At 39.0% G+C, this 14,738-nt stretch overlaps 1 protein-coding gene across 1 annotated transcript in view; it reads right to left on the bottom strand.

Annotated features, from left to right (window-relative positions):
• Positions 1 to 14,508, bottom strand: part of ROCK1 (Rho associated coiled-coil containing protein kinase 1) — an 83,903-nt gene extending 69,395 nt beyond the window's left edge. Inside the window, 1 exon segment of the mRNA XM_029087151.1 lies at positions 14,416 to 14,508. Within this exon segment, the coding sequence (XP_028942984.1) occupies positions 14,416 to 14,508 (93 nt within the window).
• Between the last annotated feature and the right edge of the window lie 230 nt (positions 14,509 to 14,738).

Here is a 14,738-nt window from a genome sequence, read left to right as displayed (position 1 = left end):
GTGCAACTTGTACCCATTGCCCTTTGTCTTCTCCATGCAGCTCCTTGTTAAAAAGACACCCTCCATTCTCGTTTTAGCTGCCTTTTAAGTACTAGAATACCGCGATTAGGTCCCCCCAACCCTTCTCTTCTCCAGAGAGAAAAGACTGAACTCCTTCAGTCTTTCCTTATGGGGCAGGTTCTTCAGCCCTTTGATGATCTTTGTGGCCCTCCTTTGGACCCTCTCCAGTCTATCTTTGTTTTTCCTGAATTGTAGGAACCAGCTGCAGCCTAATCAGCACTGACTGGGATGATTGCATCTCCCACATGCCTGCTAGTAAAACCTCTACAGATGCAGCCCAGGACCCAGTTTGCCTTTGCTGCTGGTGTTCAGCTTGTCTTCCACCAGGACCCCCAGGCTCCTTTCAGCAAGGCTGCTCCCCAGCACACAGACCCAAGCCTGTACTGGGCTCTTTAGTTATGTTGCCCCAGGTGCAGGACTCTGCACTTGTCTTCATTAAACTTCACACAGTTCTTGCTTGCCCGCTGTTCCAGCCTGCCCAGGTGTCTCCAAGATTGCTCTCCCTTCTGATGTGTCCACTTCGCCACTCAGTTTAGAGTATCAGCAAGCTTGGTAAGAGTGCTTTCAGTCCCACCATCCAGATCAGTTAGGAAGATGTTGAACAGCATGAAGCCCAGTATCCACCCCTGGAAGACCTCACTTGTGACAGGCTGCCAGCCTGAGTAAAAACCACTGTCCACCAAGAGATCTTTTGAGATCTTTTTTAAAATAGTATATCTGATGTCTCACCAAAATTAACTCTAATGCAACTACATATTAGCTAACTTTATGCAGCTAATTCCTTGTGCCATTTTGTGGATGGTGTCATCACAAAATATAGAAGGAACTATGATGAGAATATTTCTAACAAAATCCATAGTAGGAAATAGTAATTTGACAGTACTGCAAACAAAAACTCCTATCAATTATTCTGAAGCTTAAAGTACTTCAACTGAATTTGCAGGGGTTTTTATTTTAAAGGAAAATGCATACCAAGACTTCACATTTTTCATCATATATATGTGTGGGTATTATTTTTCATATAAAAGTACCATGAACATATTGAACAAATCTTTTCTTTCTAGCCAACTCATTTATTTCTGACGATCTCAAATGATTAATGAAGCTCTTCACAGAAAGGTTTTCCTGGAAACCTGTGAAGTATACTTTTAGAAGTAAAGTAAAAGGCAAGTAATAATTGCACATACATTTATTAAGATAGAAAAAAACTACCTACTCAATATGTAAGGCTAACAAGAAGGATAATTACTTCAGAGAACTAATTAACTTTATTTATTATAACCCTTAAACTATTTAGGCCAGTGGAACGTTTTCGTGATCTTTCCCCTTTCTCCTGTTATACTACTGAGCACTAACAGCTGAGCGCTGGACACTGCAGTTTGTAAGTTTAACTGCAGTTTAAAATGCACACATCTTCATTCTAACAGCTTCATACACATGCACAACAGAGCTCAAACCATCAGGCTGTACTGGACTTTTTCCATGAAAAAGCATCAAATTTCATGAAGCTCTTAATTTACCTCTAGTTTTCACCCCAGAAAATACAATAAATCCCTACCACACAGTCTATGCAAAGTTTGAGACTGATGAATGTTATGAACATCAAAGTTTCCATGCTAGTATAAAAACTTAATGCATTCTAAAAATGTACTTATTATATTGAAGCAAAGTAATTTTTGGGCTCATGTACTAATGTATAGCAATACACAAAGAAAATAATTTTCTTAAAAACAGTATCTTGCAGTCATAAGACTATATTCAGATAAATTAGCTTTCCCTATTAACCTGTGGGAAAATCTGTAACTAAAGAAAATATAACTCTAACACAAACTACTTAAGAATCTGAAAGCAACGGCTTATACTAAAATAGCAGAGTTTAACACTGCATCTTCATTGGTATGTTACAAACAGACTCACACCTTCCTTTCAAAGTTCAAAAAGTCTTCTTGTGGAGTTCTTTTTTTTGGTCATTGATAGTTACTACATATGTACTTGAAACTTGATGTCTATTTTTCAAATACACCATGGTACTACCAGTGAAATTTCCCTACCTCTTAAGAAGAGTACAAACAGTAGCTTGCCTCTACACCATCAAAAACTCACAAATTGGGGGCTGAGGGGGAAATGTCCTTATTTTAGACGCAGGAAATAGCCTGAAGAAATCAGGGAGCCTTGACTAAAGTCACCATAAGCCAAACAAAAACTTCCAACCCAAAAATCATCTTTAATTAGAAACTTTCTAATTTCTCTGCCTGTTTCCCAAGCCTCATATTTGCATTTATATCTTATGGACTGATAAGACTTCTTGCTACAGAAAAAGTGGGGTTTTGTTTGTTTGTTGCTTTTGTTTGGTTGGGTTTTTTGTTTTTTCATTGTTGTTATCGTTGGTTATTGTCTACCACCCCATAAGTGAAATCTATTTTCTGTTCTGCAGTTCAGAATACTCAAAAGTACAAAAGGACTATATCACAGTCTGATACTGCACTGATGTTCTCTATTTGTTGATATTTCATCTACTAAGTAGGAGGAGAAAAGACGATAATATGGCACACCAATTTTGATTTCAACTTCTCTGTCTTTTCAGGCAAGATTTTAAACAAGAGAAAGTATTTAAATGACTTTCCACAATCTCAAACGTCAAATGGATAAACAGTTATTTTAAAAAACCATTAAGAACAAAGTAATTTATGGTTGGCAAATATGCACTGCATGAATTGAAGAATTAACTCAAGAGCCTATGAATATACAGGATTTGAATTACTGATAAAATTACTTCCTTTGTCATCTGCCTAATTAGTCACTCCTCCTCTTCCTATCAGAACTTGATTACTTCTTTATTCCTTCCACGGTAGAAGTGAAACAGAAATCAACTGATCTGAATAGTGAAGAACATGAGATCTTGATAACAGACATCCCCCTTCTGTATTAAAAAACAAGTGATTCTTGTGCTTTGCAGAGCTGAAGACAGAGGTGTCGCATCCAATTTAAGCATGGGCTCTTTCGGTTAACGCTGCTTCTACTTTCTTCTAGACAAAGAAAGGAGGCTTAACTAAAAAACCAGTTCATTTCTATAGCTTTAGGATGGATGAACTGCAACTTCATTACACCTAAAAGACATTTGTTTATCACGACATGACTCCAAGGCAAGCAAGATCTACAGGAGATTGTCTAATCTTAAGTATGAGCTTTAGCTTAAAGTTGCAAGTTACTTGCTAAAAAAAGAAGACTGTCTTTTTCCATTGTTATGAAAAAGGTTATGTTGATTCCAGCTCCTCTGAGAAAATAAATATTTTGTGAAAACATGAGATTACTTCTGAAAGTAATTATTCAAAAAACCTCATAGTCGTATTTCTTTTTTTTTTTTCACTTTTGCTAACCCATCACTTAATAAGACAACTTTTATAAAATTAAATGTAAGGGCTTGACTGACAATGGCTCTTACAGAAGAAAGCTTGCCATTTCATCAACTTGTTTCTAAAATACACCTTTGTGAGATACTGTTATTTCCTCCCACAAAACGTGAGTAATGCAACACCACTGGAAGGTAAGTTTGATGCTGCTTAAAAACACAAGAAACAGACAGTTAGTCAGAATCACAGAAAGGTGGGGGTTGGAAGGGGTGTCTGGAGATCATCAGTCCAACCCCCCTGCCAAAGCAGGTTCACCTAGAGCAGGTTGCACAGGACTGCATCCGGATGGGTTTTGAACATCTCCAGAAGAGACTCCACAGCCTCTCCTGGGCAGCCTGTTCCAGTGCTCTGACACCCTCAAAGTTCTTCCTCATCTTCAGATGGAACTGCCTGCGTTCCAGTTTGTGCCCGTTACTCCTCGTCCTGTCACTGAGCACCAATGAAAAGAATCTGGCCCCCTCTTCTTGACACCCACCCTTTGGGTATTTATAAGTGCTGATAAGTTCCCCTCTCAGTCTGCTCTTCTCTAGGCTAAACACACCCAGGCCTCTCAGCCTTTCCTCATAAGAGAGATGCTCCAGTCCCTTAACCAGCTTTGTAGCTTTCTCTGCAGTCAACCTCCCACAGGACAGCCTGATTTGGAGGAAAATGTTCAGCTGTCTATTCTGGTTGAATCTTAAACTGAAAAATTAGGTTTCCACTCCCAGGGCATTGGAAACTTGGGAAGAAACTTCCCAACCTGCAAATACATGGTTTTAATAAATCTTTTCATTTATTCCCGACCATGTATTTGAGTTTGTCAAACTGCAATGAGAAAGGATACATCAAAAAACTCCTTTTTTCTTTCCCTGAGAATCTGTGGGTCTTAGACCCTTCTTTCCCATGAACTTATCAAGAACTTTTATGGAAACCACTCTTTATATGAAGGTGAAGTTGACCCGACTCCTTGCTTTGCCAGTAGCTCAAAGAGGTTGTCATTGCCAAAGGAAAAGGTAAGGTCAGGAACAATGCCGTCATCCCAGTTCTTCCCCAATGCTAGCCAAAATCAACTGCACTGCATAGAAGGCAGAAAGTTACATAGGAGTCATTTACACTTTGCAGTCTCAGAACTGAAGCAGCTCCAGCAGCATCAGCATCATAACACTCCCACTTTTCCTCTAAATGGCATCTCTGATTACAGCTCAAGTCCAAACTACTGATGAAAATAGTGTTATGTGTACATCACATTAAGAAGGATAAAAGTTTTGTTATGAAAGCCTGAAGGCATTTTAGACAGAAAAGAAATAATAGGAGAAAACTTCAAAAGACTCCGTTGATCTTACACTCATCAAGAATTAAAAGCAAAAGAGACTTTCAGTCCTTTCCTTACTCCAATCTGCCAAGTGGAATCACTGAACAGCTCTGACTGTGCAAGTCACTTAATACAAGACCTTTTTTGTGCTACAACTCTATTATTTAGATAAATAATCTGGAATTCTCCTGAATATGGTCTTCCCAACAAGAGTCTTCACAGTTTGTTTCAGAACCACAGTAACTAGTTCTGAAGATTGCTCCAACCATCTGATTTTACAAGCCAACATCATCTCCAATCACTTTAAAGTCATGCTGCATTGAGAAACGATATGCACAAAACCATTTCTGGGGTATGAGAAAGGCTGCAAACTGCCATGAGCCTTTGGTAAAAGAGAGAAGACAAAAAGCTCTTCCAGGAAGCACACTGAACTATTCTCTACAGAGAGCCTAGCTTCTTAATGACATCTCCAATTCCAAAGTCAGTGGAGAAAAAAAAAACCCAAAAAATCCCAAACAAACAAAACACACGCACACCCACATCAATAGTTCAGCTTTCACTCCATAGCCCTTCATGGGTAATTTTGATGTTGCTGTCACCATCTTTACTCTGCTAGTGTTGGCAACAACAGCCTGTTTCAAAAGCCATTACAATTGTTGCCAACGTTAGCAGAGCAAAAATTTGAAGTCCCCAGAAGTTTACCATTTGGCTGGCATCGTTTTTGGCCCTGTACTCCTAGAAATTAAGATACATCGCATGTAATAGCGGGTCTGAATGGTCCCAAGGCCACTACAAACCATATCATCGGTATGTTGGCAACTGTTTGACAAATTGCCAATTAACTTAGTGGGAGTGTAAGGAGGATGACAGCAGCTCACAGATGTATTAGAGTAAAAACCAAACTGCTAGGTAGATTGAAGTGTCAGAAGAACCTTTCCTATTTGCAAGGGAGGAGTAAATTCTCTCAGCTTGACACTGACAGGATTCTTTGGATGCTTACAATCAAAGCTACTTTCTAAGAGATTAGTATAATAACATACCGGTATAATAAGATTTGATAACAAAGAAGGGTTCATGAGGAAATTCTGTGATTCCACTTCCAACAGTGACAGCAGCGTGTAACATCAATACAAAGTTGTGAGGCACCAGTATCACCTCTATTTTCAGCTACAGCTTCATGTCCTGCCTGGTATTGATCCGCACAACCTGGCATCTGCGAAAAGGCACAAGGCAAGCATAACCAGCCCAAACTCCTTGTCCTACCTTCAGTCTCACTCCTCCCTGAAGGATCTTCCCCATCCACTCCTACTCTATCAACCCCTGGCTGGAGAGGCTTAATCTCCACCTACGTATCTTAACACAGAGAGACTCCACACTTGAGATCTAGCAGCACCTTTGACTACGACGGTGGAATTAACATGTTTCCTGGAGTATGGATGACGGAGTCCAGAGGGTGCTTGTTGTACTGACACCTTGCACTTCAGCTTCTACCAGAGTCTCTCCTCCCTCTTCACCTGTCTCCCAAGGACAGGTTCCTATCTCATCAATATGTCTTTTACATTCCCATGCAAATAAGAAAGTCCTACCCAGTCTGCCTCACTGCTTGTTAGAAGGAGAATGATGTACACACAGAGAGATAGAAAACATAATGCCAACAAGTATCAGAATCATGAAAAACTGAAGTGGCATTACTGGAGTGTAAATTGGGCATTAACTCTTTTTCTCCAACAGAAAAATTCTACATCTAATCTGCATCAACTGTATTCACAAATTAATTTTTTTCAGATTAGAAATTCACAGCAACTTTCCCCTCAGACAACAAACCCTTATGTTTAAAGTCTCCAAATCTCAAATTGCTTCTGTGCAGAAAGTTCCTTCTGGTCTTCTGTGGCAGATGCCTTTCATAAGAAAATTATTTGGGCTACAAAGGTGTACTGACCAAGTTAAGAAGGCCAAAACACCTAAAGAACCCTGCAAATAAATGCAAAATGAGTACTGATGACTTTTCTGTTTAGTTTCAGTGAATTTTATTCTCTGCTATGAAGCATCAACCAAGTAAATGTACTGCTGAGAAGCAGAAAATTACAGGTTGCCCAGAGAGGCTGTGGAGTCTACCTCCTTTGAGATACTCAAAAGCCATCCTCAGCAACCTGCTGTAGGTGGCCCTGACAGAACAGGGAGGTTATACAAGATGACCTCCACAGGTCTCTTCCAGCCTCACTCACTCTGTTAAATAATGACGATTTGTACCCAATGAAATACAACTTTTACTGTGCACACAGTATTAAATATTAAAAAGAGAATTCCAAAGCATCTTCCAAAGTAATGGATTTAGAGAGAAGAAACAAATTTTTGAGTTTGGTTTGTTGGGTTTTTTTAAGAAGCTTCTAACCAAAATACAGACATAAAATAACTAACCTGGTTTTATCTCAAGAACTCCATTTTCTTGGAATAGTAAGCATAGTATCAGCTACCAGTGGCCAATAAAGACAAATGCCCTGACTGTTCTTCCTTCAGGTTTTCCCCTTTGAAATAATCATTACAGCTATAATACAAGTCCTACTAACCATCTTCTGAAAAACGTAACTTCCCCAGCCACAAAATAAGGAAACATTCCCTAGTTGAAATCTCTAGACGTCAGGAGAAGCTTCTGGCCTCTTCTTCTTTGGAAAGTGCACTCCAGGTGACATACTTAAATTCATTTAGTCAGGGGATTTTTTTGGTCATTACTGATGTGCTGAAAAAGAAGCCCAGTCTCCATAGAAACGGTATTTTCATAGCAGTCAGTGAGTACATGGGAAAACAGTCATCTTGTATTAACACATTTTATATGTTGATATCTAACATCAACAGACTTTATCAGGAAGTATCAGTTTTCTTCTGAATATATTCATACCTTAGAATTTAATACCATCTGAATACAATGCAGCACTATGTGAATACGATGCAGCTTTTGGGAGAAAAAAGATAAAGACATAATTACTCAATATTTGTGTAACCATTACAATTCAAGGATTTCTTAATGGTTTGGTTTTTTTAAAGTTAATATTGTGACTCATTAAGATCTGTAGGAAACAAGTACATATTCCACTTGTGTTTCCAGATCAGTTACAAGCTCTGTAACCCAGACACACACACAAGCTAGAAATACATTTAGGTAGCTCCCCTACAGTTCAAAATAAAGCCTTAGTTTGTGTAGTGTTTTCTACAGAGGTTTCCAAGCATGAGGTCTTTGCATCATCTCAGACCATGCAACTGAAGAAACAAGAAAACTTTCACATATTTCTCAACCCTCAAAAAGAAACAGAAAAATGAATGTATATAAGAAATTTCAGAGGGAAAGCTGAAATAAAGAAATCACAGAGTGTTAGGGATGGGAAGGGACCTTGAAAGATCATCTAGTCCAGTCCCCCTGCCGGAGTAGGAACACCTAGATGAGAAATCAGCAGTTGGATTTAAATTATGATCTATTATAAAAAGATCTTAACTACTGTCCCCATGACAGTTTGTATTGTATAAATATTGACAGGGAGTGGCAATCTTTCAGTTAGTTAAAGCCAATCGTTTACAAGATTTTGAGTATCAGAATAGACTTTGACCTGTGCTCCAGTTAGAAGCTGGTACTGATCCTGTGCTGGTTCTCCCCTAGCAACATGGGCAGCTAACTGGACCAAGCAACTGCTGCTTGTCTAGAGAGTCTCTAGGTCACTGTCATTAAAGATGCACCACAGCACGTTATACTCTGCTGATGTTGTCTGGATATCCATCAATACTGAAAAGCCCAAGAAGAAACGACTAGAAATCACTCTACAGGAGACCAAATCATCTCAGCAGAGCAAAACACTATGGACAACAAGAGCTCCAAACCACTTTTCTTCTTCACAAAGATCAAGTTTCAGCTCTTGTTCAACCACTGCTAATTCAGGTATTTATTTCAGCAGACTACTAAGAAAGCTAAAAGATGGTATTATTTGCATTTGTTTTAAATGAGCCATAACTGGGTGTTGTCCGCATAGTGCTAACAGTTTTACCAATATTGTCTTCTCATCCTCTGGCTTTGTTGCTGCTTGAATGACTGGACAAATTAAGTCAAAGACTGAATAGTTTTCAATCATACTCTAACTTTGTTCTCAAAGAAGAAAAGTTCAGTTTTTCAGTATCTCCATTTGGAACTGCAATTTCTTGATGACAAAAGAGCATAATAGAGATAAACAGCATCAAGCAACTTCCACAAAAAAAAAAAAAAACCCAGAAGTTTTTAATTACATGTTTTGGGACATCTCAAATTCAAGATAAACATCCTGTATCAAGACAAACATCTCAGTACTCCTTGGTAAGAGACCTAAAAAAGCTTTTTATTTTTATGTAGTACTAAAGTATGTCCTAGGGAATTCTGCTAACAGCAGCTGTGAGGCTACCAATATCATCTGCTCACAGTACTTCCAAATATTTATTAAGTTCTCAATGAATGGCTCCTGAAGCTATCATTGTCCTCAAAGTCAAAGATTTATGGACTAACAGGTTGATTTTCAATTTGTCCAACAAACAAACTCCAGGTGTTTCCCTCTTCCTTCCCACTGCCCCCAAAGAACCAAAACACTCTGCAGTTGCCAGGGAAAACGACATTGCTTACAAATATTTTTACTTGATAAGAGCATTTATAATCTACTACAAAGTTTTGGATTGTTTTGGGTCTTTTTTATTCCTCTTGTTGAAACCTGTCTTAACATCGACTTTCTACTATCATTCTTGATTAAAACTTTTATAGTCAAAAATAATTTCATTCCTGCAGTTTCTATTTTTATGAGCAGAAGAATTGGCTAAGTTAGCTGTTATTCCTGTATAAAACCTACCATTTACTGTGAATCAACCGCTAACATTTGACAGCCCCACCACCTCTACTATTAACTCCCTAGAGGCTTAGATAATATTTTAAGTCTTCTAAGAGGTGCAACTTGAAATGAGAATCCACCCAGTTACTGCACTTCTGTAGTGTCCTAGCAAAATCTTTGGTACCAAGTTACATATTTTATCATTAATTTTATGTCAACCTATATATTTCATAATTCCTAGTGAAGAGCAGGCAGTATTCACCCTCAACTCTAATCAGCTTTGCATATAAAGCTTGGATATGGTAAATTGAAGACACAGAACTATATTTCTAGATTAGCCAGAAGTCTTATTTTAGATCTAACTACAGAATCAGAGAATCACAGAATCATTTGGGTTGGAAATGGCCTTTAAGGACCATCTAGTTCCAACCTCCATGCCCATGGGCAAGGACATCTTCACTAGATCAGGTTGCTCAAAGCCCCATCCAACCTGACCTTTTATTGCTCAGATTCTAAAAGTACAGTTAACACTGTTTCAGTGAAGGTGATTTTCAACAGGTGATTCTGATAGGTAAGAAATTCTGAAGTAAAGGTACTTTGAGTTATACTCTTTACTTTTTTTTTTTCATTAATTTACCAAATCTCTAACCACAAGATCTTCAGAATTGCTTTCTAACAAGTTAAGCAGAGGAGGAAAAAAGGTCTAGTGCCAACAGGGGAGAAAAAGTCTAGTTACAGCAGAGATTTGGAACTCCAAATCCCAAAGAGGGTAAGATCTTCTCACCTTTTCCTGTGCAAGACAGGGGAACAATAATTCATCTAGCTGAATCTGAAATAGACCTAGGAAAAACAGGTGAATCAAGCTCTGTACTTGTCTTATTTTTGGTACAACAAAAATGGAAAGCTCTTGAGACTAATAAAGTTTGTCATATGCAGTGTTTATTGTTGTCATTTATTTGAAGCCAAACTGCTGAACAAGTGAAATGTCTGACACTCTTGAAGATTAAGACCATCAAAAGTCTGAAGTTTTAAAAATCAACTATTTGAGTAATTGACTAAGTACCTGAATAACTGAGTTACTCGAGTGTCTACATAAAACATGAAAAGACTCTGTGAGTTATCAGAGCAGAGAGAGAGTCAAAAAGCATTTTCATTAAAATTTACTAGTTATTTTTGAATCAAAAGCACAGGCAGCTTCAGGTCAAGATGTCCCTCATCCACTCACCTGTTACACCCCTCTCTCCCCACCCTCCAAAGACTGGAGGGCCATAAACCCCTGGGATTTAGTAAGCAACACAGAGGAATAAGAAATCTGGTTTTATTCCATAATTGTTGTAAAGTATGCTCATTGAATATTACTTTCCACTGCTTAATATCATTAATGAGACACTAAGCTCAAGTTAATAGCTAGTTACTTACATTGCCTTTGGCTCTACTTAGCACACCTCTGATATTCATCAGTATCTGATCACTGCACACCCCAGAACGTGACTACCTAACACAGCCTTCACAGTCTTATTAGATCTTTTTAGGACTATAGGACTCCTAGTACGTGATATTTAGAGAAAAAGTGTTACCTTATGCTGTGGCACATGCTTTACATAGAACCTGGGCTTCAGTCTCCTCATGGCTCACTAGAAAAGACAGTCTATCAAAGATTTCCTAGCCGAGTAGTAAATCAAGTGCATGGAAGCCCCAAATAAACAAACAAATTTAGACAGTTGCAAGTTAGTCCCTTTTCTTATTCTGTTTTTATTACAGTTGCATAAGAGAAAACAGGAAAAATAAACATATCTCTCTCCTGCACCTCAGCTTTACGAATTTCCTTCCTGCAGCATGTAAATTGAAGTTACATAGTCCTTAGTGTGTCTCTTCCGCCTGCTCTGTTGTCAGCACTCTTCTCCCACACCTTCCTGAAACAGTAACACGCCTTCCTTTGTATCAGCCCTCTCCCCATGTCTCTCTTTAGTATTCTCATACTAATTCACATATAAATTCAGAATCTTTCTAGCATACAGAACCTAGCTTATGCTGTTTACAAAAACCAAAATGGTTACAAAACTGATTTAAAGGTTATTCCATGCCTGCCTTTTAGTCTACAGGGGCTACAAACTGATGGTGAACAAGAGTAAGAATAGAAGCAAATCAAAGTATAGCTAAAGAGGAGAAAACCAGCCTAAGAGAAGCCAAGGGCATTGCTGAGACTTTTCTTCGCACAGCCAAAAAAGTGTATTTCTTGAATCTAAAGGAACTCCAGCATTTTATGCCTACACATATAGAATATCAGATGCTAAATTTAAAGTGTCTGCGTACCAGTTATTCATATACACTCAGATACACACAGTTAGCCAATATCTTTGCTCAGGAAAAGTGAAAGCAATTATAAATAACATCAATTCACAACTTTCAAAGGAAAAAAGGTTTTTGGATCTAAAAGGTTTTATAAAAAAGGATTTTTTAAAATGTAGTCTGAGCATAAAAACGTGATTTTATTTTCTTTTTAATTGTACCAGGGCTAGAGCTTGACAAGTCTCCTTCTCTAACTGGGGGGCTGGAGGAGGGGAATGGGGTGCTCATCTTAGAGGGTATTTTAAGTGCAGATCAATTACACCTACACCTAAGCATTTCTTCCTTAAAAAGATATCCACATAGATTATAATGTATTTGATATATAAAGAGTACCTCGGGCCAAGAGCGATGCTTGCAGTGTGAATCATCACACTAAGAACTGGTGTAAAATATTTAAACTTTTTTCAAACGGTTAGGATACTTAAATTCTATGGAAAAGAGCCCAAGAACCAACTCAGGGTGAGAAATACAGAACAAAGTACAAGTCCAGCCAGTAGAGATTGGTACAGTGACCAAACGTGTACAAAGTTAACCCACCAGCTGGTGTCTTCAAAAGAAGCATTTTCTTTTTCAATTGTTATGGCTTAAAAGAACAATATCTGTAACTAGGGCTAGCAAAAAAAAAACCCAAAACACAACAAAAAAAACCCACCATAATTCTGATGACTATACCATAAGAAACTGCCTTCATATGCAAAAGTATGCCCAAAAATCTCAGAAGATTTCTTAAAAATTGACACTTTAAAGGACATCCTTAAGATCCAAGATGTAAACACACATTCTGAAACTTTACAGAAGCATCCCAACAAGTTCGTTCCCAAACTGACTACAGCTTAGTTCCAAATTGCAATTAAGATAGCTGAAAAGGGACAAATCCATAGACTGATTAAAAGGTGAAGGAACACAGTTAAAGATACTATCAACTGCACATTTGATACCTGCAACCTCCTTACTATCACTGTAGGAAGGTCTCTATAGCATGGCAAGCATTAAAGCACATTCTAGCAAATTGAGTCAAGGTTAAAATGAAACTCTGTATCTATATTCTTGACATCTATCAATAGAAGCCGGGTGTAAAAATTTGACAGTAGTTATTTGACAGTAGTTATCAAAATTGACAAAGTAGATCATAAGCATCAGGGCTCTTGTCATTAGCTGTGGTTCTTGGATGACAGATATGTAAAGTAGATCAAAAGAAGTTAACTGGAAGATGCAGTGCTATTTTCCCTTGTGGCAACAACATCCACAAGGCTCTGCTTTTACCCAGAGACATAAGTTTGACCTGTCAACACTTCAGAAGCACACAAAACAGTAGTAAGCTAAATGGAATACACAGTATCTTGAAATTGTACAGATTCTTTCATTAGATTCTTTTTACTTCTCCACCACCTTCGGCTAAGATGAGCTTTCTGCTAAGAGCTGTGCAGCAGAAGATGAACAATGATTATTAAGAGCTATCTCCACCCCCACGCCTCCCTTCCCCCCAACCCCAAATGTCAGAGTTCATATTAGGAACAAATTCAACTTATGTGTTCTCCTCTCTTGAAAACAGAAAGCCGGGGGAAAAAATACACTGAAGAACTCGTATCACTTTCTACAAAGAAATTCTCTACTTCAGCAGAAAGGCACAAATTACAATTTGCTACTATTTAAGGGCATCTCTAGGCATATCTACATACCCAGCTATATCCCAAAGAAATTGGTTGGATTTGGCATATGCTTTGTTTAGGCACTTTTTATAATCAGAACCAAAATATCATCCACTTTTGCCAAGATTATGTTGGGTTTATGTCAGGAAGCATCATGGTTTGCTTTCTTATGATGCAACTGTAACACTGACAGCAATGGAGAGACCCACTGGACCATCAGGTATGATCACAGGGAAACGATAAGCAAGCAGCCCTCTATCCCAGGCCTAGTACATCAACTAGTTTAAAACGCATTTAAACCCCTGCCATGACCACTTTCTTCTCCACCTGTAAGAGCATATTAACCTTAGAGCCGTGTTTTACACATCATTTGCTAACATTTGCAAACGTCTACACTAAACAGGCTGAAGTCAGTGCTGCTGTGCTTAACCACAACTTAATAAAAAAAAAAAAAGCTGCTGAAGAGGGAATTGGCGTATCCGAGCTATTTACAGTCTTCTGCTCACACACAGGACTGGCACTCATGAATTACGCTTCTGTACAAAGCGTCCACCGCCCTTTATGACTGCTGGTGAAGAAAAGAAAGGTGCATGAAGCGGGAGGGATGACAGGTCTGAGGCAGGGCTGGGCGAGCGCCTCCTTGGCATGAAAGCCACCCTCCCTGCACAGAGACACTCACGCACCCTCAGCTCAACGCTGAGTAAACAAAACACGAGTGCGGAGTTAGGCAGGGTGGTGACTCAGCCCGGAGTGCGAGATTCGGTCCCACAGGGTAGGAAATTCGGGGAGCCGAGACCGGGGGCCCATCGGAGCTCCCTACTCACCAGCAAACAGTCCACGTTCACTTCGGATTTGGGGTCCTTTAAAGTCACGTCGATTTTTTCAAACCGAGACTCAAAACTTTCTCCCGTCGACATGTTTCCGCAGATAAAAAGTTTCCCTTATTCCAGCGCAAAGTACGGTTAAAAATAATGAAAAAGTAAAAAACAGGAACAAGCGAGCACAAAAGAGAAACCACACAGCCTATACCAGGCTGAGGAGCGCTTCCTGCAAAATCCCTTCAATCACAGAAGTCTCTGGGGCAAGTCCCCCACGCTGCCCCGCCAAGGGGAGAGAAAACCGAAGGGGAGTCCGCGGCCGGGGGGGG

Source organism: Antrostomus carolinensis, unplaced genomic scaffold (genome assembly GCF_000700745.2).
Source record: "Antrostomus carolinensis isolate BGI_N321 unplaced genomic scaffold, ASM70074v2 scaffold1781, whole genome shotgun sequence".
Lineage (NCBI taxonomy): Eukaryota > Metazoa > Chordata > Aves > Caprimulgiformes > Caprimulgidae > Antrostomus > Antrostomus carolinensis.
The sequence above is the reverse complement of the archived record's forward strand: the minus strand, read 5'-3'. Positions and strand labels throughout refer to the sequence as shown.